The 26,829-nt window shown below is 41.9% G+C and overlaps 1 protein-coding gene across 1 annotated transcript; it reads left to right on the top strand.

The window, feature by feature from the left end:
- The first annotated feature begins 1,370 nt into the window (after positions 1-1,370).
- Positions 1,371-26,829, top strand: nrcama (neuronal cell adhesion molecule a). Its single transcript, XM_029494690.1, has 33 exons — positions 1,371-1,425; positions 12,023-12,190; positions 12,703-12,720; positions 13,058-13,163; positions 13,575-13,768; positions 13,965-14,087; positions 14,361-14,531; positions 14,920-14,976; positions 15,764-15,875; positions 16,001-16,185; positions 16,395-16,526; positions 16,792-16,935; positions 17,044-17,155; positions 17,289-17,455; positions 17,583-17,730; positions 17,850-17,974; positions 18,293-18,322; positions 18,833-18,934; positions 19,111-19,308; positions 19,390-19,460; positions 19,609-19,834; positions 20,027-20,142; positions 20,262-20,469; positions 20,597-20,719; positions 20,845-21,036; positions 21,192-21,224; positions 21,431-21,436; positions 21,797-21,862; positions 22,623-22,745; positions 22,902-23,057; positions 23,453-23,584; positions 23,676-23,754; positions 25,260-26,829. Exons 2-33 carry the CDS (start codon positions 12,082-12,084, stop codon positions 25,492-25,494), a joined length of 3,999 nt encoding a protein of 1,332 aa, XP_029350550.1. The 5' UTR covers positions 1,371-1,425; positions 12,023-12,081; the 3' UTR covers positions 25,495-26,829.

The following is a 26,829-nucleotide window of genomic DNA, read 5'->3' as shown; positions in this document are numbered from 1 at the left end:
ATTCTTTATGTCTCATCTCTTCCCTTTTCTTACCATCTCAGTATCTCTCGACCTCCTTCTCTTGTGCCCTGATGATGAAGCACTTTTAGATTGGCCTCTTAATAATGCATGTTTCTGATCCCCACTCGCCTTTCATTTTTTCATGTTCCCACACACTCTTTCTCCTCTTGTCCTCACTCTGCCACTCCTGCTGGAGTTTTCTGATGCCTTTTTTCATCCCAGTCTACTGTCATCAGCATCTTTCATTCTTATCGCCCCATTGTTGCCTTCATCTGTCTGTCTGTTTTCTGTTCGGAGTAGTTTGAAAATTCACATTTAATTTCAAATGCAATCTTTTTTTTTTTCCCCTTTGCCTCTCCCTGTCTACATCGCTACATTTCCATGGAAACAAGTCACGGCTTGGGGTTGGGTTGGGTTGGCGTTCTTCCAATATTTCCCTCTGACAGCAGCAACTCACCCACATCAACACTGAGAGTTGAAAGGAAAGACCCCTCTGTCATCTTTTACATTATCCAACAAGTTCAAACAGCTCGACCTCAGCTTATTAATGGACACTCGCATGGCCCACCGTCTTGCTCCTCTGAGCTAACTACAACCCTAATGGCTTCACGGCTAAATGGGCCCGCGTTCTTTGTCCGTCACATTTGTTTTGCTAATGTTAGATGAATGGAGAGCCTCTCTGCAGATTATGATAATGCATTCATGGACACGAAGGAAAACCCTCTTGGTGCGCGACTGTGCGTGCGTGTGGTAGTGTGGGGTGGGGTAACTTATTATTTGTGTGTGTCCCCTGCTGGAGGTAGAGGTAATAAAAGTGACTGGAGACATTTTGGTTATTGATTGAAAGCCTAGTGTTCAGCGAGACAGTCATTCACTGGGTATTCCCTGGAGAGTTGCAAACACATGCTCATGTATTCATGTTGCAGAGGGTGTGTGTGTGTGTCTGTGGGACTGGGCTGATATGAATAAATTAGTCGATTAGCTTTGAGGAATGAATATGTCCCTTTGTCATTTCTGTTTTGTTAACTGCATTTAGCTTCCTCCAGGACAACAGTTCATTTGCAAAATTGAGGATGATGTTGTCTAATATTTTTCAACCTCACTTAAATTTACCTTTCCATCTTACCTGATTCAGTTCATTGAAGGGCACTGATCCTGGTTTGCATAAATGTAAGCTGGCCGGGCCTTTGACTGAGTATTTCTATGCCAAATGAGTAGCAATAAAAACTACTCCATAATGTCACAGTTGCTTTCATCCCCTGCTCTATATCGTAGCGTAGGCTTCAGAAACAGTTCATCCAACCAGAAGGGCTTTTTAAAGTTTATCTGGAAAACAGCTCCAATAATGGCCGATGTTCTTCTCACTGATGCAGGTTGGAACAGCCTTCTGAGGACCAGACAGTGGCAGAAGTTGAGACTTCACAGGTAAGTGACAGATTACTGCTTTTATCTGCTTCATTAATTTAGCGATTATTCCAGTGTTGGTAAGCACTGATCCCTTGTGAAGTTGCTAGATGATGGTTTTAACTTTTACCTGCTGTGCTGACTGTAAATGCCTCAGAGATTCAGCAACCCTCTAAACATTGTATTCACCCAAGATAGCAATCAATAACTTAACAATAACTGTGCAGTAAAAAAAAAAATAATTTTTGCTGATAACATGTATTTTGTGTTCATGTTCATTTGAAAAGGCATTTTAGTGAATATTATATAGTTTTCAAACCACATACTTCACATAAGAAAGGTCTGGTAGTGTGATTGAAAGCGCTGGGTGTTGAGGTGCGACTCATAGTGGCACTGACTGCCACATGTGCAGTAGAAATCAACCAAATGAAGCATCGCTGGCTGATGCTTGTTGCTCCATCTTTTGTGGCTGGTAACTGGTGTTTGGATGTTTAGGTTTAGTTGCTATGTGGCCATGTGCCATGATGCAGATAAATAATAATCCAAGGTGAGGAAACAATGCTGGTAAGTAGATGTAGAAGACATTTCCAGGCTCAAGGCCGGGGCATGACATGAGCTGTGTGGTTTGTGAGTGAACTCAGGATCAGTCCTTCATTTAACCAAAGTGCTGCTTGTGTCTTACTTACTTACTAACCCCTCAAACAACCTCCCTTAACCTCCCTCAAACAAGTGAAACAAACAATATGGCCACACCCATGACGATGAAAGGACAAGAAAATTACCTAGCATGTGTTTGGAAAGGGCTTGCCTGAAGCAATATGATAATATGATTAAAAAAATAAATAAATAAAAAAAGCAATATGTAAACACACTCCTATGCACGCACGCACACGCAGAGGGAGAGGATGGTGACAGTGCACGGATGCCATTTAATACACTCAGACATACTATTTATGATTAAAAAAAATAGTCCATTTCATATTTTATGTTGGTCTAGACAAACAAGAAGACAGGCTTTCTGAAAAGGTCTAAACATTTTGAATACCATAGATGTGGATTGTTTTTCTATTTGAATGCTGAGCTGCATCAAATAAAGTTTATGATGTAAACACACATAAAACATTTTAGGGAGCAGTGTCTTTCTAGGTAGAACAGGCAAACCAATGCTGCAGCCGAGTATTACATAACACCCCACAACAATATTTCCATTTCCTCTTACTATCGTTGCTATCTGATTAGCGCCATTAGAGTGCTCCACTATATTTCCCAGATCCATAATTTTAATTGTGAGTCATTATCTGAGTAGTTTATTTTACTGAGATGTTGTTGAGAAAGAGTGGTTTGAATTCAGCTGTTGTAGGGCGTGATGACTGATATCGCCTCCTCTCCCAGTCCTTGCCCTCCTACAGTTCCCTCTTTCCTCCTCTCAAACCAGCTCAGTGAGTAATCCCGATGAACAGATGGGTGGAGAGAGGGAAAAAAAAAACAAAACCCAAAAGGATTCATGCCAGCTTGTTGTGCTGCTATAACACCGTCAATCAGTCGTCCCCCCACCCCACCCCCGACTCCACCCATGTCCTGCCCCCTTTCTCTCCCATCAACATTTCAGCCTGCTCCACCTCGCCTCTGTCTTTTATCATTATGTGCTCATGTTTGTGTTGACAACCTGGTTGTTGTCGTCGGACAGTCCATAGATTGGTCTGACTGCTCACTGCTACAAACAGCTCCAGAACACAATAAAATGCTCTTTGATGCTTCTCAGGCAACAAAACATTACCAGTTTTACACATAATGAGAAAAAATACTTGGAAAATTTGCACATTTTACAGAGATGGACCTGGTCTGGTAAAACAGAAGAGCCGTGTGGGAAGAATAAAAAAAAATATAACACTCTCAGAGACACCGTGCTAAAAGCCAGAGTCACGCATCAAGGCCACGTGCATCTATCTGCTCATCAATATCTTTTACTTCACAACGGCACCCAGGAATACCAATGAGTCTTGGCTCCCTTACAAACCCAGCTGGATTTATGTGGCCACTGTCACTTTGTCACACCGTACTGGAATGAGACAATTGATTTTAGGTCCCTTTTATCAAAACGTGTCATCTTCGCCTGCTTCATTGCCAACACTCCTTCAACCACAACAGGCTTCTCTTTTATTTTAGCTTTTCTGCTGATGCTCTGAAAACTAAGATGAATGCGGGTGAAAATATTGTTATAAAGGATGTTTTATTTCAAGCATTGCTTTTGACACATTGTTTGTTTATTGTATATTGAGTACACTGTGCTGCATTGCTGAAATTAAAAGGGATTTACCATCGCCTCCTTTGTTGCATGTCAGGATATATTTCTAGAGGCTGCCTGCCTGTGTTTTATAATTATATATATACAAATCCCCTTATGGATTCAGCCAGCATGTCCTTCTCTGGCTGAGCCCACGGTGTTTGATGAAATGACCTTAGACAGGCGAGAACTCCGCTTGCACAACCCTCACACACTCACTTTTTCACCCATTCACACTCACGTGCACATGGGCACGCACCCAACACCCGGCAAGGCCCCCGGCAGCCGACAAACCGGTCCATACGCTTGGCAAAATGTGCACAATTGTCCAAATATCACAGCACTGTTATTGGACATCAGACAAAGCAAATTCTAATGGCAGCTATCACTAATGGCTTTCGATGAGTTACACATGAATGGATCTGGAGCTTTGTTTGAGCACTTATCATTTTTCAAAGCTCTTCCAGTCTAATTGCACGCACTTGAAGGCTTTAACGCATTCGCAATTCATCATTTAAATACTACACAGTCAGTATATTCACAGTCAGTCAGTGTTGTTTAAAAAAGGCAGTGCATGGAGTAAAATATATATATATATTTTTTTTTTTTGCCCTCTTTTCAAATCAAGTGTTTTTCCCACTAGACCAACACAGCAGCTCATTTTAACAGTCCTTTATCAGGCAGTGAGTGTGACGCCTCCTCTGTCTGAGGTCTCCTACACCTCCTGACAGAGGCTTGCGCTGTCACCTGGTTGTGCCTGAAGCAAAGCTGTAAAGATTCACTTCACAGAAGAGCAGGGAAGCTCGTCCTCCTTGAATAGGACAAAAAGGAAAATTAAAATAAGATGCTCTTTTTTTTTTTTCTTTTTTTTTTTTTTTGTCAGGGTCAAGCTATTCATACCTGGGATGTAAAAGTGCTTAGAGATTTGGGGAAATACAATGAAGCCGAGTTAGATAAACTATATTTGTAGTAACACAGAACATGTACAATATACATGTACAAAATCTGATACAGTATGCTGTTGAACCACGGCCACAGCTTTTATCACTGGAAGTGTCACCTTGTGCTGTAGAACACCCCTGCCATTTCAGCGTTATCCCGGTGGTAAACAACATGAAGGACAATTGCCCCCCATGGGGTGGTTATAGAGGTGTGGAGGGGGGAGAGGCATGGCCTGACACATGCTGAACATCAGCACTTCACAAAGCCTCAGAGAAAAGCAGGCACTGGGGGATTCTGCGGATGCTGCTAGAATAACTGACCCCAAATAGGGAAGGCCCAATGTGTTTGTATATGTGTGTGTGTGTGTGTGTGTGTGTATGCAAAAAGAGGCTGAGATCATTTGTTTTGATTAGATGGCTGCGTGTGATCCGGTTTAGAGACAAAGAGGCTGCCAGTTCTGTATTTTTGCTGCAAAGAGTCGGCGTTAGTGTAGGCAACGATCCCCTTACAATGACTTCCAACATAGCAGGCAGCTTCTGATGAAGTCAACAGTTAAATCACGGTGCTTTCTAAAAGTAAGCAGTTTTAACTCACCACTGGAGAGTTAGGCAAAGTACGCTCAAGTGCTATTACGCTAAGTCAAACAGTTAACTGGCCAACTATACAAGATTTATGTCTTGAGTGTAACATTTCCCTGGAAATAACACTTCAAGTATGCCATTACCTCATCCTACTATACACTATTGTATCTTTGACAATAAGCCCCACACCTCACCATTTTCCAGTGTCAAGTACTTGTTTGACAGCAAACACACCCTGCATAGCATCACCTTAGCTGGAGATTGAATGCCTTGCTGTCCCTCATATGTCTCTCCTTACCTTTCAAGGTAATGAAAAGAGCAACGTCATCCACCTATTGTCTGCACCATAAACGTTGCTTTAGTGAAGAAAACTTAACTTTAAGGAGTTGAAATGAACATGAATAGCGCCTCATCTCTCAAGGCAGATTAGTGAGCCAGTACCAACGGTTTTCCTCCAAGATCAAAAAGTCCAGTGAAAGCTTTGCCTCAGAGATGTAAAGCCATTTTCTCCCCTTACAATGGGCTTTGTTCCCGGCAGAATGGCCATTTGATGCAGGTTTCTTTAAGGACGGAGCGATAACACATTTGAGACCAGTAAGGTTGGAGTGTTATGTTCAGGGTGAGACCTTTATCTGGATTTTTTTAAAATGAACAATTGTAGTTGAGAAATAATCCGTCTATAATAGCATTTGGCACATGGAGGATGAACAGCATGGCCAGATGTAGCATTATGAAACTACATACAGAATTTAACTGTAGAACAGCTGCTACCAAAGACGAAGGTCAGCGGCGCTTGCATTTTGCCATCCATGGAGCGTTCACTGGTAGTCGTGACCACCGTGACCCAGTCAGGGAGTGAATGTGGGCGTGCACGTCACAGTTACCACAGGTGTCTCTGTCCGAGTAGACTTAAAGCATAAACATAGTAGAAGGTATTTTTTCCATAACTGGTTTTCACAGAAGCATGAGGCAGTGAGGTGGAGGCTCTAACCTCAGGCATCGTATAAGCAGAGGTCTCAGTGTGTGGTCCGCACTCAGTTAACATTTGTTTACATTTGCTATTCTTCGCCACTATCTGTTCAGTTTCAGGGAGCCTGCATACAAAGGTAGATTCCCCTTTATGGAAACCTATAGCAGAACAATAAATATCTCCTTTCTCAAATGTCAGCAGTGAAATGGTTGGTACAGTGGCTTCCCATCTCGGCTGCAGTTTCTCTCCATGTGTTTGTGGAAAGTCTCATGGCTCACAGCTCCTTATTCTAGTGACCTGGTTAAAGGAGACAATCCAATTGGATGAATGCAAAAGGCACCAGTGTAGTCTGGGTGGTGTGTTATGCTGCATGGTGCTCTAAATGAGAGAACGCCTGACCTGCAGAGACTGTAACTACCCATTAAGTCATTGCGGCATAAGTGTTTATGTACAACTAGTGTGTTCTGAGATCCAAGCTCAGTATGCACTGAGACACGGGGTACAAATGCACGCGCACACACACACACACACACACACACACCCTGCAGTCAGACTGAAAGCAGTCCAACACAGTCTATTGTCTCACAAATGTCTGTATCAGTGTGATATGATGTGACTACAGATGACTGTGCTTTCATCCCTACCTCCAATACTCTCACTACGCCTCTTTGCGTCATCCCTCATCTGTCTCATCAGGCTGTCATCCTTCAGCGTCTCTCAGTGTGACTGAAGGCTGTGGAGTGACCAACTTAGCATGTTGCTTTGGGCCTTGCGAACTCAGAGGCAGGAAGAATGCTGAGTTTGTGTCAGCAAACTTCATGTCAGTCTTTGTTATTGTTGCCGGGAAATGTGGGCTCTGGTTATACTGACTGCTTTTATCCCTGCTAAGCAAAGTTGGACTTTAGTGTCCTAGGTGGACTGTTACGCACATAATTGCAAGCTAGCAAACATCATCTAAATTTTGACAGAAAGTGCAATAAGCATATTCTCCCAAATCCTGAACTATTGCTTTATTCTGTATATTTTCACACAAATTCAGGGAAGGTTGTTTAAATTGGAAGGAAACAGACTAGTGCATGGTTACATAGCACTCCTGTACAAAACTCCATATCTGTCAAATCGTTTTAAACAGAAAGGCACAGTCCAAAAAAAGTCTTTCAAAGCTCTGGTTTCTTTAAAACCAGACACAGTCACACAGTCCTTGTATAAAGTATTTCAGGGTTTGACTCAGTTTCAATAGCCCCTCGAGTCTTGAGTGTTGAGCTCAGCCCACACGCACAAAGTAAAAGGGAATAGATCCAGGTTGCAGAAGTCTGAGATGTGAAGTGCAGATAGTGAATTTGCTCAAAAGGTATTCGGTGTGTAACCTTAGCCCTGAATTACATTTCTAACAGTCCTGCACATATATAATGGTTTGTCAATTCAGTGTCAAGGCTTTCTGTATCGAATTGTGGAATATTGACTCCATTAGTGTAGACTCTGAATATATCACTATTGCACTTTGAAAGGGGGGAGAGATTCCACACAGCACCTGGAAGAATATTATTGAGATGGGAGTTTGCGCTGACTTTCTGAGGGCAGAGATGGAGGGCCGGCAAACGACTACGATCCATCGAACTGCCGTCTGAAAAGAAACGCAGAACTCCATCTCAATCACTATGAGAGAAGTCCTGTCAGATAATATCAATGCTCAAAATGTACTGTAATCAATCTCAGAAAGATGACTGTGTGTATCAGCAGGGTTTAAAGATGATTTAGCACACCGAATGACTAAGTGAAACTGAGGAAACAAAAGACAGATCAAGATGGAGAGGCAGACTCTGACCTCTGGGCTTTGACCTCTGAGTCAGTGAAAAAGAAGAAAGAGAAGGATGAGCCATGTCCTGCCCTCTGGCAGGAATCATCTCACTCATTCTCCTTTGAGTCCTCTTTTTCATCATTGCCTTTGATTTTTTTTTTTTTGTCTGTGCCCTGTGAGAAAATGAGCAAAAGGAAATCTTTTTTGTTTTTTCCGCATTTAGCTGTAGGATGAATGTTAGGCTGTGTGTGTGTAATTGTGCTTCTGTGATGCCCTTATCGCTGTCAGAGAAATATCTTCCTGCCCACTGCGCTGTACAACCTCATAGCATACCCTTAAACTATGATAAATACACTACGGAAACACCAACACATCTTTTGACTGTGCTACAAACAGGTATGAAAGAGTGTGTCAGCCTCGCTTGGATGTCAAAAGTTATGGTTAAATGTTATGTTGCATGATCATGAAAATCAAGAGCGGTGATGTATTTCCAAAGTGAAAGTCTAAGTAATTTATACTGCTTAACTCTTTGTGACATCCTCGCAGTTGAAATATGGAGATGTTGACATTTGCCCAAGACAGCAAATATTATGTGCGCGTGTCTGTTTTGTGTTTGTGTCTGTTCTCGGTGCTGTGTTTTTAACCTGAGAGCAGTTAATCTCTCTCAGGAGATGTAGCCCAAGTCAGATGTTAAAACCGAGACAAACTGACCGAACAAACTGCAGCTAGATTTCCAAACTGTGGGATTGTTCTTAAATACTCTAAAATATAAATATAAGGTTAATACTTTATAGATCAAATATATTATGTAGTAAATGACTAAACGAAATGACAAATTTAATATCATTCACCTAACACTGGTCAGGTAGCTAAAATAAGGTCTGTGGTCAACGCAAGACCTCCACAAATCTTTCCCTTTTTTCATTCAGATCTTCTGATGTTGTGAAGGCTTATGTCATCACAAAACAAACCTTTGGCCTCTGACTTCTACATTTCGACTTCAAAAATCCTAAACCGTGTTCATTTGTAAAGATCACGTTCAACAAAATGTGCAAGTGTAATGAACTTTTGTTTTTGACTGAACAGCTGAATCCAAGATCCATTGGCTTTGTTGCTGGTCTAGGAAAATTTGTTATCCCTGTATTATTTCCTTCTGCCTGGTATTAGACCTTTACATTAATGCCCTCTGTTCCAGTCTGTTCTCACATCGAGTTTTTCTGCTTTTGCTGTCACACATTGGAAATAGTCTCAGATAGTAACTGAAACGTGGCCAAGAGGATGTCAATCAGCTGTTGTCCTGCAGTGCTAAAATACAGATCTGAGAGAGAACACTTGAGTTTCAGCTACTCTGCTTTATTTTTTTTTTTTTCTCATTCAGAAAGTCAAGACCAATTCAATGCCATTATTTTTTTCACACTTTGAGTGGTCTGCACATGTGTAGCCCACTGAAATCTACTTGTTGCTGAAGTTGCCTAAGTTTATCTTGAAAGAAAAAGTAATAAATTGAAATAAATCAATGCAATTGACACAAAAAAGTTAATTTGAACACATTCCATTTTGCTCCTCTTCTATTATTGACATTGTGTACCTCTGCTGCTTTACTTAAATAAATCAGACTAAATATCTTTGATAAATAATTATACCCATTGTTAGTGTTGATTCCAAAATAGTGTTAAATGCGCTTTAACGTCAATGCACTGGAGCTTAACCCAAAAGCTGTTTTATGTGGAAATGTACAATTTGTTGTGACATATCAAATATTTAAATATTTTCCCGCCTTATTTGGCAGTCAGTGTTTACTTGAAATTACTGTAGACAAGTAATGATGCATTTCAGTTTTCATGCATCCTATATGACAGGATTCCTTTTGGCTATTGAATTTCTCTTCTTTCTCTCCTTTCCATCATTTATACTTTGTCTTCATCGTCTCCCATTTGTTTGTTCTCCTCATATATTTCCATCATCCATCTCTTCCTGTCTTGTAACTCATTGCCTTTTAGACAAAGCCCCCCTTATAAAGAAGCCCAAGCAGGTGAATGGGCTTCACTGTCTTGAAGAAAATGGCCAGAGGTCCAGCAAAGCTTAAAATGGCCATAGCCACCCTGGGGGAGGCAATTTTTGCTGCAGCAGCAAAGAGCATTACTGTAATTAATCAGAAGATGGGCCATTACATTGGATGATATCACACTGCTGCTTCCACAATGCGATTAGGAGATTTAGCGTGCATGGCCTGCATCTAATGCATTCAGTTGTGTGGCTCCCTTTTCTCCTTCTCCACTGTTTTCTTCCTCAATTAACTAATGAAAGTAATATCCAGTAGGACGTGTCGGTGTAATTAGCTGTGTCCTGGGGTTGTATTAGCTCACGCTCTCCCGAGCTCGACTGGATAAAATCTGAAACACTACTTTCTGAGTATGTGTTCATTGCCACACTTTCCTTGTGCACACTGCTCCATCTTTACTTCGATTTAGTGCTGCTGGCAGGAGCTGTGGGGTCGAATGCTGCTGAAATCCTGCAAACATTTTCAGGGCCTTCCACTTTTTAATCTCTATATGTTACCATTAGAAAATGTCATCAGGAGACACGGTTCCATAGCTATGCGGATGATACACAACTATGCATATCCCTGTCTCCTGATGACCCGATTGAAAGCCTTTCCTAATGTATCTTAGATATCAAGTCTTGGATGGCAAAGAAAGTTTTATAGCTCAACCAGAGCAAAACTGAGGTGTGGTTCATAGGTACAGAGAAAGGAACTGAACTTCAATCATTATCTCTTAATGGTTCTCTCTCTTATTTATAAGGTTCTTAATGGTCTTGCTCCTTCATATTTATCAAGTTTCCTTTAGCATATGAGCCTGAGAGGGCTAACCCTAACCCTAACCCTCTTCTGGAAGCAGTATTTTAGTTGTTAGTCTGTGCTACAATTTCCTGTATGAAAAGTGCTGTATAAATAAAGTTTGATTGATTTGTATTAGTTATTATGCTCCCTGGATTGGACAGGCTATCTGCAGGCTCTACCGTTTCACAGAAGACAATAAATATAATTATGCCAAGGGAAAAACAAAGACATCGTTTCCAGCTCCCCATGGTGCAGTTTACAAGAACCTATTAATGTTTTTGCGTGTGTCTGTGTGTGGCCGCTGTGCAAATTAATGTGTCTCTTTGTTATGCACATAAGCAATTGCTTGTGGGTATGCATTCATGTGCATCCATGTGTTTTGGTCCATGACACACCGCCCTGGCAAGAATATATATTTTTTTCACCGATGTGCTGTGTTTGTGCGTGCACGTGCCAATCTGTGTGCCGCTATATCTGCAGCAGATTTGTAATTGTTCCAGGCAAGTGCGCTCACATGCCATATGTTTACAGGCAGACACGTGGTGTTAGGCAGGGCACTTCAGTGGTGCAACGAGGGATGTCCAAGATATCAGTGGCTATCATGCCGATGTAATGCAAACACAGCTATGGCCAAATATCTCCGCAGACTACCTAAACATGCGTGTCTCTGGGCTCTTTCCATAATCTAGGACACAACGGCTGTTGGCAGCTCTTACACACTGGAAAGCCTAGTTTTACAAATAGAAGTGTACATATAAGGATGAGATGAAGTTACTTGTATGGAGCCACTGAGCCTTTTCACGTATTCTCCATCACTATGAAAAGCCTCACTGCAGGAAAGAGGACAGACAAGTTGTTGAAGTTCCAAAGACTGAAAACAAGTCTGTTTTGACATCTCTTCCTGCCAAAGTCGTCATGTTGGCAGAATGGTAGGCCATCTAACTGGCAAGCCACTTGTCATGCGCCACTCAAGCCCACTTATACACTATTTTGGTTGTTAAACTCTCAAAAAGTCACTAAACTTTGAAGAGAAAGGCGACAAAATTCAACTTTCCATTGCAGTTCAGACTAAATATCTCTAATATCCCCGTGCCCATATTACCCATTTTTATAGACTAATATTATACCCACATCATTTGGTGACTGTGTATGTATAAGAATATACTGTATGCTTTTTAAATTGGGATTATTTACTCTGCAGTGTGGATCCAGATTTCTTCACCACATTGACAACCTGAACTACTAAAAAAGGTTTTCAATATGAGGCACCCATCCTTGGACAGGAACAGGAAGTGGGCTCCGGGCTCCGGAGCTATGATGCTGATACTAATGAGTTGTGTGACTTCAGCGCTAGAAGTGCCTCTTGATCGTAAGTATCATCGCACTTATTGTCAGTAATGTAGGATGTGACATTCCACTTAGGTCAAATAAACAAACCTGTCATGCTCTCCAGAAATTACCCTCAGGCACTTTCATTTAATCATCAGTGTACTTTGATGTGGTAAAACAAATTACAGCTTTCATAAGCCACACAAATGCTTTTAGAGGATTTAGATGACCGGGCAGTTCTAATTCATCTTTGCATGATTCAGCATGGGATTGTTTTCAACTGTGAAGTGCCATTTTTAGGAAGTCTGTTTGTCAAAATATCACATGTCCTGTGTGGAATTTTATTTTCAGCTGCTTTTCTTTGCATTTATTGCTCCTGTCCCTGTTCACAGTTCTCCCCAAAAAAACTTGTCCTGACTAAACTTAAACCAGGCGTAAATAAATGCATTAAAGTGCAGCTATTTCACTGGAACCTGCTGTTTACTCCCTGCAAAAACTAACACCTTTCCTCAATATTCTACTACTGTGGTACGGCGTGTCATGGACAAAAAGCTAAAGTACTGGAAGGATGTAAGTTGGCTTAAACACTGCTGTGACTTTTCGTGTGGAGTTTCTGCTCTTAAAACCGTCTTTGTGTGGGTTTGGATTATCTTACATGTGCATGCAGTTAGTTTAGTACTGTTACCACGTACAATGCCTTGCTTGTTTTGGGTTGGTGCTCCATGGTAAGTTGTCTGCGTTCAGGTCGGAGTGAGGTTGTTTGAGGTTGTTTCAGCACCAGATGATTTGATTGTCAAATCAGACTGACTGCTTGTCGCATGTTGCCTGCAGATCCTCTTTTTGAACATTTATATGTTTACATTGTGGTGTTTGTGTCTGAGCTGTGTCTCTATTCATCCATCTGCAGTGCCCCAGCCCCCAACTATCACGCTCCAGTCTCCGAAGGATTATATCTTTGATCCGCGGGAGAACATCGTCATCCACTGTGAGGCCAAGGGGAAGCCCAATCCCAGGTGAGACCAACGTGTCCAAATCCATCCCAGTTAAACACGACACTGGCGTAGCTCCCTGGTTGACACGATAATTGAGACACAAAGGCAATGATAATATGCTGATGATGTAACCTGCGAGTTTCAGAAATCAAAAGCAAACTGAGCTCCATTTCATTTCCTCTGTGAAATCACTGAGGGCAACTTAACATGTGGCGATATGGATCACCGTAGCAACTTTTGTCACAGAGAGGCAATCGCTCGGGACACCTGATAGAGTAAATTAGACACAGTTTAGATTTTCTGAATAAAATGGGCTACAACGTGCCAAACTGCCTGCTAATAAAGGACTGACTGATAAAAACACATTTGATGACCGGAAGAGACTTTTAGCCATTACCATTCAGTGGAATTTCTTTTTCTGTTTGATATTAGCTTCTCCTGGACGAGAAATGGGACCCACTTTGACGTGGAGAAAGATTCGAAAGTCCTGATGAGGCCCGGATCGGGAACTCTGGTCATCGACATCAGCGGGGAAAGGGCAGACGCTTATGAGGGAACGTACCAGTGTACAGCCCACAATGACCATGGCACTGCTGTATCCAATAACATCATCATCAGACAGTCCAGTAAGACTCATATGATTTCATTATTTTCAATAGGCTTCAGTAAAATACAATGCAAATTTAGTCTAATTGACCCAACTATATCAGACTACCGTTTACGACACTTTGTTGCTAAGAGGAAGGGTTGTTTTGATTGTATGACAATTGAACAAGTTCTGTGAGGCCTTCTGACGCTCTGTTTCACGTTTGTGACTCGCAGGGTCCCCCTTGTGGTCCAAGGAAAGAAATGAAGCCATCACTGTGCAAATGGGGGTCTCCCTCGTGCTGCAGTGCCGGCCCCCTGCTGGGCTGCCCCCTCCTGTCATTTTCTGGATGGATAACAGTAAGATGTTTTGCATATGTACATATTCCCCCTCATGCTTGAAGACACCATTCCATATCGAAAACATGAAATATTAGTTTATTGTTATTGAAAGCTAAAATGACACTCGTTTAGCTATAGCTACAGTGCATGATGATACATTTGGGTATTTGTGGACATCTGATGGGACATAGGTGTGAAAAATGCGTGTAGAAGATCCTGTTGAAGTCCAACAAGATCATCGCGTTGGTAAATTGTTTGGCTTTAATGTTCAACAAGTTGCTTGTCTATCAGATTTTCAGAGGCTGCCACTGGATCAACGTGTGTCCCAGGCCTTGAACGGAGACTTGTACTTTTCCAACGTTCTGCCAGAAGACACCAGGAGCGACTACATCTGCTATGCTCGCTTTCCCCACACTCAGACCATCCAGCAGAAGCAGCCTATTTCAGTCACTGTGCTCAACAGTAAGTCAGGAAACGGAACAGGTATTGGTTGAAATGAACCACGTCTTTCTGATTACCGTTCTCAAATGCAATTTCTGCCTCTTTGTAGGGAACAGGGCCTTGATATGTTGCTCATGAAAAACTGTCCTAGATTAAATTTGGTTGCTGCTCTCCCTGTATTCTTGTTTTCCATGTTCCAGCCAATAGCATGGTTTGATTTTACAATATCCATATCTCACTATCAGTGATGTAACAGTGCAGCATATCATGTTACATCCACAATGGGATTATAGTCTAGTTACTGAACAGTCCAGTGCATTTCTAAAGCACCAGGTAAAGCCTTGTAAAATAAAGCACTGCCTTTTTATTTCCAAGTTTTGCATGCTTATGATTTTCTGTTATATTACAGTGGAAACAATGAATGAGACTGTGGCTGCTTTATACAATCTCACTGATTTCTTTAGTGGTGAGTGCGGTTTATTCTACATTTGGCCCCCTCAGTGTGATCCCAGCTCTGTGTTTACCCCCCATGCATAACGAGACCTAAACATATTCTCATTTTTTACCTTGATCTCAGTCCCTCATCTGTGATCGTATTAACACGTACTATTAACCAGGTTGCTCTTGTTTTTATCTGATCACTTGTACGCCGAATCTGCAGCAAATGAAAGATTTAAGGATCGACCGGGAAATTTGACTATAATGCATGATACAACATTTCTTACATGGCAAAATCCCCATGTGATGGCATATCCTACCAAGCTCTGAACTCCAGTCTTAAAAACATGCATAACATTGAACAGTTAAATGCATCTCAGCGGAATCACAAGCACAGCCTTATTTCTTGATCTGCTCTAGTGATTATCCAAGATGCCGACATCTGAATACAATGATGGAAAAGATCTGGATCCTTCTGAGGAATATACTGTACTATATAGATATGAAGCTGCAGGGTTGTTTTGCGCTAGATCCCCACCATGTTGCCATAGCAACAAACCAACGGCAACCCCTTATCAGGGAGATTCCTTTTTGCTACCTTATTCTGTCGAGGCTTACTTTGTGAAATGAGGCAAAACAGAGATGTCTTCTTGTCACACTGTGTTCACTCATTTTCAATCCCCTCTATCCATTTTATCCACAGTGCATATGACACACTCCCTAGTATCCTTGCTGAGGTGTCACTCCCTCAACTCTGCTTGGGTAACTTCAAGTCTAATATTGCCTGGTTGTGATTGCGCTGTTGGTGTTTTCAGACAGGCCAGAGGGGGAGCGTCGCCCGGGTTTCATGATGCCTCTGGGTGCAACCAGCTCCAAGATGGTTCTGAGAGGGGAGACTCTGGAGCTGGAATGCATCGCTGAGGGCTTGTAAGTTGGTGTCTTGAATGTGCTCTGTAAGAAAATGCCCAGCTAAATGAAAATAATGAAAACAAATAGAATAGAACTGATTTGTAATGGCTTTCATGAGCTTCCAACCCTAACCCTAACCCAAGGCCGACCCCAGCGATCTCCTGGAAAAAGGATGGAGGTGAACTGCCAAACAGCCGGATGTCCTTACGTGATTTTAAGAAAATGCTGAAGATTTCTGATGTGAATGAAGCTGATGCAGGAGACTACCGCTGCACGGCCACAAACAACCTGGGCACTGCACACCACATCATCAAGGTTGTTGTCAAAGGTAAATACATCAGCACAGGCGTTTCCTTGCCTCACTCTAACCCTAACCCTAACCCTACATTGCTATCAAGGTTGAAACAATGTAGCTGCTGCAAGGCTACTAGAGCTGCCAGTGTTGATTCACAGCACAATCTTTAGTATGAGCAACAGCTTCATTTGACACATTTATTTATTTAATTTTTTTTACTTTTATTCTTGTTTCATTTCCAGCGGCTCCTTTCTGGGTCAGCGCTCCCAGGAACCTGATCCTCGCTCCGAATGAGACTGGCATCCTGACTTGTCGAGTCAACGGAGAACCCAAACCGAAGATTAGTTGGTTTGTCAATGGAATCCCCATAGAGAGTGAGTAAAATGACATCATGGTTCAAAAATAGAACGTACTACATTTACTCACTTTTGTGTCAAACAGCAGCAACAGAGTCTGTTTAAATTTGATCTGAATTTACGATCCCAACTGTTTTTTCCTCCTTTTAGTTGCTTTTCTCAGAGCTGTTTTAATCTGTAAAAATTATGCATGACTCACCAGTGCAACTCAACTTATCACAATTTTTTTTTTTTTTTTTTTTTTTAATTTGGATATTCGGCTCTGTGTTCGATCCTGTGCTAGATGCTCCTGAGGATCACAGCCGCAAAGTGGAGGGTGACACTGTTATCCTCAGCAATGTACAGACAGGATCTAGTGCTGTCTACCAGTGCAATGCGTCCAATGAGTTTGGCTACCTGATGGCGAATGCTTTTGTCAATGTTCTTGGTACGTAGAAACATCCAGCTGAATGTGTGTTCAAAGTTTACGGTACAATTTGGATAAAAAAGGTCATCATGAGTACTGATTTCAGTCATATTTGGCTTCTTTCCACAGCTGAAGAACCAAGGGTGCTCACTCCATCCAACCAAGTCTACCAGGTCATCACCAACAACCCTGCACTCCTTCACTGCGCCTCCTTTGGCTCACCGATACCAACCATTACATGGTAAGATCAGATCAGTTTGCCTGTCGACTAGATCCTTCTTTGAGGAAAACGGTTTGAAAGTTTGTTACATTAAAGCCTCAGAACTGAGAAATTATGGAAATGAAGGTGTGTCTTATTTGTTGTTTCTGTAAAGGTTCAAAGACAGTAAGACCAGCATTAAGAATGGTGATCCCTTTGTGATCCACGAGAATGGTACACTGGAGATCAGCGTGGCTCAGCCAGTGAACAGTGGGAAGTACACTTGCACTGCCACCAACAACTTGGGGTTCAAGGAAAATCATGTCTTCCTGGAGGTTAAAGGTCAGACCACCCATATTTAAAACAATTAGATTGATGTGAGCATTCATTCATTTTTTTTTTTTTTTGTTGTTGATTATAACCTTTAAGTGATTTCACAATCAAGCTGTGTCTTTCCTCTGTCCTCCAGAGCCCACTCGGATCATGAAGCAGCCAGAGTACAAGGTAGTGCAGAAAGGAATGAGTGCTTCGTTTGAGTGCAAAGTAAAGCATGACCCTTCCCTCATTCCTACCATGACCTGGCTCAAAGACAACGGAGAGCTGCCAGATGACGAGAGGTTAAGAAAAAAAAAGGATTTTTTGACTTGATTAAGACATTTAACTACTTCACCCTTCCGTGTGAGGAATATGATATGAAAATATGAAAAAATCATTTCTCTTGGTGGAATACTTTCAGGTTTGAGGTGGACACAGACAGTCTAACCATCAAACATGTGACCGATGAAGACGAAGGGACCTACACCTGTGTCATGAACACAACGCTGGATCAGGATTCAGCTAGTGCCATGCTGACTGTCGTCGGTATGTTCACACCCTAATGTGCATTCAGAGAGGTTCATGCAGTCGTTTTAACTTGGAGCAAAATTACTTCAGCTTCACTTCAACTCTTTGTTAAGGAAACAGTTTTGTTTTCTGACTTTACTGAACACAAGCCAAAACTAGCAAACTCTTATCTCTTCAGTAACATTTCCACTAAAGCTATTCTTGTCTCTCCTGTTCTCTAAAACTAATTTCAGTCATGTTCTAGCTAAGAATCATATTGACATGAAATGTTTCTCAAATGTCTGTCTAACATCTAACTCTTTTCCTGCACTTTACTTTTACTTCTCGCTGTCTCAGAGGCAACTCCCACTCCAGCTATTGTCTACGGTAAAAAAGAAAAAAAGAAAAAGAAAAAGCTGCATTTTCTATCCTTCATTTTTCTTTCACTTCATCAACATTTTGTGCTTTGCTCTTGTTCTGTGTTGTACATTTTGTTTGGCCATGCAGAGTCTGGGTGCACCCATTCAGGTGTTTTCACTCAGCCAGCCTGATTAGAGCTGAGACTGAAACTCTAATCAGCTCCAACCTGCGCTGAGGTTCAATCAACCACAAGGGACAACATCTGAGTTTCCAGAAAGATCTTAGTTATTTCAATTATAATTCTAAAAAAAGTTTTCTCAAGAGTTTATTGCTTTTTGTTTGATTTATTGATTCAAATTTCAGGGGCATTATCATAAAATATAATAAAAATTGAATCCTGGCAGTAAAAGTTACTTAAAAGTATGCTTCAAAAGTTAATGAATCTGCATGTCATTTACTGCGCAACGGTGTGTATTTTAATATTTCAAAAGGTGTCACGATTTCCTGGTTGTCCTGAGTTCCCCGTTGTGTTTGCAGAGAAACCTGATCCTCCAACTGATCTGGAGCTGACGGACCAGACAGAGAGGAGTGTTCGGCTCACCTGGATCCCTGGAGACGAACACAACAGTCCCACGCAGAGTATGAAGTGTTTATCACGCTCTTCCTCCAAAACTAATTCCAGTGGGGGAGTGCTTGAATAATTTACTTATCAATGAGGAAATAATTGAACTGGATCTCAATGCTAGTTGGAACAATCAGTGATGAGCCACCATGGCTAAGTATACACAAAAATGATGTTTGTTCATCATCCCCAGATTTTTTGATCCAGTATGAGGATTTGCTTCATATGCCAGGGGTTTGGACAAACATGACAGAAGTTGTCGGTACTACCACCACAGCACAGTTAAACCTCTCCCCATACGTCTACTACTCTTTTCGGGTTCTGGCTCGCAATCATGTTGGCTACAGCCAACCCAGCCAGCCCTCACGCCAATACAGGACCAATCCCGCAGGTAGTAAACACAATCATGATACTTTATGTGTAAAATTCTTAAGTATTCAGCGAATAAAGCTTCATTCTTTGCTTTTTCCAGCTCCTGATGTGAATCCGTCAGGTGTTCAGGGGGCAGGAACAGAGCCTGGAAACTTGGTCATCTCCTGGATAGTAAGCTCTTTACAGTGGTTTGATTTATAATTGCTGGGGGGCTGAAAGTGAACCTAAGTGGCGTGTGCAGTGGTAGCTACTACCCTGTTAGTAGTTTGATAATTTGAACATAATTTTTTAGCACCAGACTGATTGCAGTTACTCTCAGCCACTGACAGGATTCCAGTCCAATGGGCCAGGTTTGGAGTACAAAGTACAGTGGAGACAGATGGACACAAATGATGATTGGTCATCAGAGAACGTGGCCAACATCTCTCAGTTCGTCGTGTCTGGAACCCCCACCTTTGTGCCATTCGAAATTAAAGTTCAAGCTCTGAACAATTATGGCAATGGACCAAACCCTGAAGTAGTGACTGGGTACTCTGGAGAAGACTGTGAGTGAAGTGACACTTACTATTTTGCTTTTCAAACACTAAACAGAGGGTTAGGCTTATGAAGTCGACTAGTTGCTAGTTGGCTTCTTTACAGGGTCTTGGAAAAAATATTTTTCATTTGCATGTGAATGTGTGTCAGCTTCACAAAGATGTCTACAAACCAGATCGTGACCAGGCCCCTCTATTTTGCAGTGCCGCTGTCTGCTCCCGACAGCGTGCAGGTCATGGTATATAACAGTACACTGGCAGAGGTTCACTGGGAGCCCGTATCTCCTGCTTCAGTCAGAGGAAGACTACAGGGATACAAGGTACTCAAAGAGGCGACAGACACTTCATTTCTGAGTCACCATATTGTCAGGAAAGTCCAAGCGAGAAATTGGTATGGCAGCAACGCAAACTGAATGCTAACTGTCGGTGCGTCTCTTAGGTGTACTATCAGCGTGAGCGTAGCTTGCAGGAGACAGAAGAGGAGACGGATCAAGAGGAGCACATTTTGACATTCAGTGGGAACCGTAGCGAGGGACGTCTGCCTGGCCTCCAGCCTTACAGCCTTTACAAATTCTACATCAGGGTCCTTAATAACAAAGGAGAAGGACCTCCGAGTGCCAGCAAGACATTTGACACACCTGAAGGAGGTGTGTATCCATGATGTTGGCTCGCATGGTTTGACAGGATCATGCACACTGAGAACTTATAAAGTACAGTTATTCTTCATTAAAACAAATTATGTGAGATGCCGATGCTCTTTTTTTTTTTTTTCAGTCCCTGGGCCTCCTACTTCTCTGAATGCCATCAACATTGGTTTGGACTCCCTCACTCTGGTTTGGGGTCCACCAGTGCACAAAAATGGACGCCTCTCTGGATACACATTGAAATACCAATCAGGTCAGTTTATTACCTTCCCAGCTTACTACCTGTATACTGAAACAATATTCAGCATACGTGGACAGGAAGCTTCTAACTCCAACTTTGTTTTCTCCTTTCGCCCTTTCCTTTTTTTACATTATTAGTCAACAACACCAATGAACTAGGACCAGCCAAGTACTTGACCTTAGAAGCCAATGAGACCTCCGTTACCCTGAGCAACCTGAACTCCAGCATGCTGTACAAATTTTACCTAAGTGCAAAGACAATCAAAGGCTCTGGCCCGATTGTTACTGAAGAGGTCTACACTGCCATGGACACAAGTGAGTCCTGCATACGTAAGCTTACCTTCAGGTGTAGCAGATTACAAACACAACAGGATAAGGTCAGTGTGTTATCAGCAGTCAAAATGAGGTGTGCAGCAGTGGATGTCCTGGCAGGGATGCGTTCAACCTCTTATTTTCCTCTACCTCTCTTTCTCTTCTCTCTGAAGCTCATACTCAGCCCACTGTAGAGGCGGGCAAAGGTAACCCAACTTTGCCAGTGGAAGTCCCTGCATGCTAATTACATCAACAACAGATATAGTTAACTTAACCTCTAGATATCGTTTCCTTGCATGTCCCTAGGTTAGCATGTTAGTGTGACAGACTTCCACGGCATCAGCAAGCTACAAAGCTTGTGTGCTATTCAGATAGAATAGGCTGCATTTACTGTGCTAGTCTGAAATACGAGGTTCATGTATTAAAAATCCCAGTGCTTGCAGCAGTTTCATAATGTCCGATTGACGTGTTGTCATCAGACCTCTCGCATGATGCTTGGCGAATGCATTTGTAGCTGATGGAGCGCTGACATATTTACCTGCTAATGCACGGAATTGATTGTACAAATAAAACTAGAACTAGAGTTTTCTTTGTAAGTAATATGCATGCTATAGTGCTATGCTGGAGTATTTCTTTGGGGAGGGGTTCACCAAATCAGGGGCTTAATTCAACTTTAAATCTCAGGAGAAGTGTGTTTTCGTTTAGCATGTCCGCATCGCTGCAGTTGGCTATGGTGATCCGTTTGTGTGTTGTCTCACTTTTTTCCGTGTTCTTTCAGGCCCCACAGAGCCCCCTCACCCAACTTCCCCCTCCACTCAGTCTCTGCATCCCCCAGTTCACAAGGGTACAAGCACTCCCTATGCCCCCACCCCTTCACTACTGTTCCTCCGCCGTCGTTGCTCCAGAAATGACCCATCTCAGCAAACGTTAAAATCTAGGACCAAATTTGAAGGACAATAATTAAATAAAAATAACAAGAGGACAATAATTCATTCTTAAGAACCATCTTCTTTCAGTGGAAATATGATGGGGCTTGTTTTGATGATAAATATGCAGTCGTGAAATCAGTCCTCACTCGGATGGGCTTTTCTGTTGCAAATAGCAACTGGTCTGTTGTAAGTTGGAACAGGGTCTAAGACTACTGATTTTCTTATACAACAAAAACTATGGAGACCTTTTGGTGGAGTAGATGGTTAACTAATTTTAAGATGCCACCTGCCTTTCCAGCTAGACTTATCTAGCTCTAGTTACTTCCCTAACTTGCAATTTACTGCCACATTAGCAAATGTACAAGTGAAATGGTAAAACAGACTCTGGGGTCTTTCTGTAATTTTTTACTTGAATTTAGCAGCTACAGTAGTTTGTGCCTTTTTGTTTTCATGTATGTTGATTTCCTGGCATTAATATTCGTATCAAAACTGAAGTAAAATGCACATTTGTAGTTTTATCTTACACACTTGTATATTGTCCCAGAAATGTTATGGGTGTTGAGAGATTGATCCTCTAGATGTATTGGAAAGGTTTTGACTTTTTTTTGTTGAAAATGTAGGTGACATTGTGAAGTAGTTAATTTTTAATCAAAGCCTTTTCCCTCTTGTGCTCAGCGCCTCCTGTAGGCCCTGCGTTTGGCACAGTGAACACATCTATATTGGAGGATGGTGCAGTGATCACTTGGGAATACTTTGGACACCATAAGAATGTTTATGTGGAATATATTGTAGAAAACAGTAAGGCTTCACCTTGTTTTCCAGTCATCTCCACATTTAACTTTAGGGATTTTTTTTGGCAGCCTTTAAAAATGGCGGTCCCAACATAATTTTTTTTTTTTTCTGGACTCCTGCTTTCTCCTGAAATTCATTGTTTATGTACAACTCCCATTCTAGGTAAAGAGGACTGGAAAAAGGAGTTGGTAAACAATTCACACTCGCATACTATAAAAGGTTTAAAGCCGGGGACGACCTATAAGGTGCGTCTGGTAGCTAGAGACCCGGCTGGCGCGGCAGTCCACAGTACAGGCGAGGTGGACGTTACGGTGCCAGGTGAGGCGGCATGCCTCAGGATAGATGGTCTTTGTGTTTAATTTTTGCTTGTTTCGTTTTTTTGTCTCAGTATTGTCTCATGGTCAGATGTGCTGTAGTACATTCAGATATGAATGTATAGTAGAATAGTTTCCTGGATAGTGTCCAAGCATGGTAGAAATTGCCTTCAAGTTGCATGTCACCGAAAATCATCGCTAAAAGGTTCATTATTTTTATCATCATTCTTACTTCTGTCTCTTTTTGTGTTTTCAGTGTCTGCATAATCATCCTTTATGTTTTAAAATCCCATTTTAGTATTTACAGCTTCTGATATTCTTCATTATTTGAAAGCTTGGATTTAAAATTAGACAGCCATGCTTAACCTGTGTGCCACTTTTCTCTCTCTCCATGTCCAGCTGTACCTAACCGACAGGTAGACATTGCCACCCAAGGCTGGTTTATAGGACTGATGTGCGCCATTGCTCTTCTCATCTTGGTCCTTCTCATTGTGTGCTTCATCAAGAGGAATAAAGGTGGCAAATATCCAGGTAATGCACTTCATTTGTATGGTCTGTAATTTCATGTTTTGTTTTTTTTTTACACATGGATGTGTGGAAAGCAAATTTTGTTAATCCACAGTGAAAGAGAAAGAGGATGCTCACCAAGACCCTGAAATCCAGCCTATGAAGGAGGATGATGGGACATTTGGAGAATACAGGTGAGACAAAAACAGCAGATGAGGCATCTAATCTCATGGTTTAGAGCATAGACCTGATTTTATTTATTTTATTTATTTTTTCATTCATTGTGTCCTGACTCGACTATTTCTACTGTACATAGAACATTTTACCAGGCTGCAGAGACACTCTCCCCACCAGACCCCATTACCAAACACTCCACAGAGGCAAGAAAAACACAAAGATCTGTGCTGATCCTTATGAGCAACTCACATTGTAAACAGGCCTTCTAATCTAAAACTTGAGACATAAAGAAATTTCCTTTTTTAACACGTAATCCCATCTCTTACCAAGTGAACTACGCTTCTAGGAAAACAAATGGAAACAAATTAATACTTAGTTTTCACCACATCACCACATTCTAACAATTCTCTGAGTTTAACTATATTTGCCACAGTGTGTTTTTCAGTTGTTAATGTGAATGCCGTTGTATTATAAGTGTTTCCATTTGCATGCTTTGGCTTATGAAATTGGGAAATCATTGTCTATGAAAAGCTCAAAAGACTTGTGCCTCATGAGTTGCTTTTCATGTGTCCTTCCATTTTTATCTTTGTTTTTTTTTTGGGGGGGGTTTTGGGGTTTAGGTCGATGGAGAGGTAAGACGAGATGTGGTAAAACCAGCATGCAATTCACACATTTAAGTGAAGTTTTAAGCTGATGTGTCTGACTTCAGTGAAACTAAAAGTGAAGGGAAAGCGCATCAACTTATTTGGCATCATGCGCATCGCTGTGACATAGTCAATAGCATAACCGCAGTTCTGACATTAAAGCTATAATATCATTTAAACATTACTGCTTTTACTTATGTAGCTTCCTTCATTTATTCATTGTAATGTACTTATCTAAATTAGATTATTTTAAACACAGGCATCGAGCAAAGAGAAATGCTCAGCGTGATCTGCACAGCTTCCATGCTGCAGTCATGACTAGACAAAGTCTTTCTAGACAAAGCATAAGAACGGGATTTCAATGCTAACAATGACTTGACCTTTGGAAAATGAACTGCATTTTTGAGTACTGCATGTAAATTGAGAGCATACTGACTGAAATCGTTTCAGAAGTTGCATTCTAAAGCGGGCATAGTGTTGCAAAGGACTGAACGGCACGTGTTTGCGAAATCCTGTTTAGCAGTGGTCACTAACCTTGAATCGTATCAGCACCCAGGCTTAAACCGATACATCACTAACACGGTCAATCATATAGTCCAAGCTACATAGCTGAGCTGCTCCACTGTACATTACCATTCAGTATAATGTATCAGATTTCTATTTTTATGGTATCCCGCCTTTAATGGAGAGTATCTTAATAGTACTAACCTATATACAAAAAAACATCTACACCTGTGCAGTGGAAAAGCCAGATGACCTGTGTCTTAAACGCTAATGCTTGAATAGGAGCGTGTGCTCAGGTTTCTGACCACTGCAGAACAAACTGCATGAATTTTTCTCGGTAACCTTGCGCTCACCCATTTCCCTCCCCTTCATAGTGACACAGAGGACCACAAGCCGCTGAAGGGCAGCCGGACGCCGTCCAATGGGACGGTCCGCCGTGATGAGAGTGACGACAGCCTGGTGGACTACGGGGAGGGCGGGGACGGACAGTTCAATGAGGACGGCTCCTTCATCGGCCAGTACAGCGGCAAGAAAGAGAAAGACACACACGAAGGCAATGAGAGTTCGGAGGCCCCGTCGCCTGTCAACGCCATGAACTCTTTTGTCTAACGACGGGCTGCAGCACCGGCTGCGACAACTGCTGCGGCCACTCCTTGTCACCTTGGCAAATGTGACGATCTCTGTGGTGACAGTTGCTAAGGTGACAGTCGTTGTGGACACTTAATGTACAGTGGTGACTGTTGCTTAGGTGGCTCTGGCCACCTGTCACCAAGACTGCTGACACACCCTCATCTCCACGCCCGCCAGTCTCTGTCACACTGTGACCTCTGATCGACACACACTCAACCTGGCAAAGACCAACACTCACTCACGCCACCCCGCCCCCATGACAGGAAGAAGGTTTGAAACGAGAGATGCAAGAAACTTAAGGAGAGGGAGAAAGAGAGGAAGCAATAAAGAAAAGCAGAAGGAATGTACAGGGAGTATTACCACTCAGACTGAGCAAGATTGTGGCTACGTGTCTGTATGCGTGCTTTTGTATGTGTGTGTGTGTGTGTGTGTGTTAGTACCAGCCAATCTCTTTTGCAAACATTCTGAACATGATGTATGCAACTCTATTTAAAAGAAAAACAAAAGAGACCAGGACATGACCCGCAGGCAGGCAAATCTACATTGAATCACCATCATAAACATCTGCATGGAGTAAATCGAGTAAATCATGTTTCTTTGAAGTGTTCTATCATTGTGACAGCTGTTGCTGAGGTGAGTTGCGTGTTGAGACTGTATATGGCGCACGCCTATTAAGAACAAGGCATGACTTGATGGTTTGTTTGTTTTTTTTATAAGTCAGAAGGTGTTAAATAGAGTATGACGTATATAAGAAAAAAAATTACAGCAATTTCTTTGAACGTTGCTGTAAAATGTGCAACTTGAAGGTAGAATAGCATATTTCTTTTTGGGACAGATGTCTGTGTATATGTAATAGAAGAAATAAAGCTGTATTTCAGGTCAGGGCTGTCACTGGAAACCTGCGTAGAAACACTTTGAAGTTAGCGTTCGGTCGCTCCTTATCAGGACAGCCAACCACAACTCTTTCTCTGATTTGGTTTGTTGGATTTATGTTTTCTCATGCTGGCTCTTTTTGCTTTTTCTTTCTCCTTCTGTTCACTCTCACCGAGCCTATGCTTGTTTGTAAGCACTAATTGAACACGAGTGGAGATGTGATTGTTCCAGTGTCACCTTCAAGTGCTTCCACCCCCAAAACGACAGCCACTGTGCACTCCTTCATTTTAGGCGGCCATGGCAACGTCAGAACTGCTTACAGCAGCGTTATCTCCACTTCTGTATCTGCTACGTAAAAGCAGTTGCATGTAGAGGTTTTATTGAGTATACACCCAACCTCTTAGCATGGTTTCTAGTGCCTTTGTAGAGAAGAAAAAAAAA

The sequence above is a fragment of the Echeneis naucrates genome, chromosome 23 (genome assembly GCF_900963305.1).
Source record: "Echeneis naucrates chromosome 23, fEcheNa1.1, whole genome shotgun sequence".
In the NCBI taxonomy this organism is placed as follows: domain Eukaryota; kingdom Metazoa; phylum Chordata; class Actinopteri; order Carangiformes; family Echeneidae; genus Echeneis; species Echeneis naucrates.
This window is presented reverse-complemented; position numbering and strand designations above follow the sequence as displayed.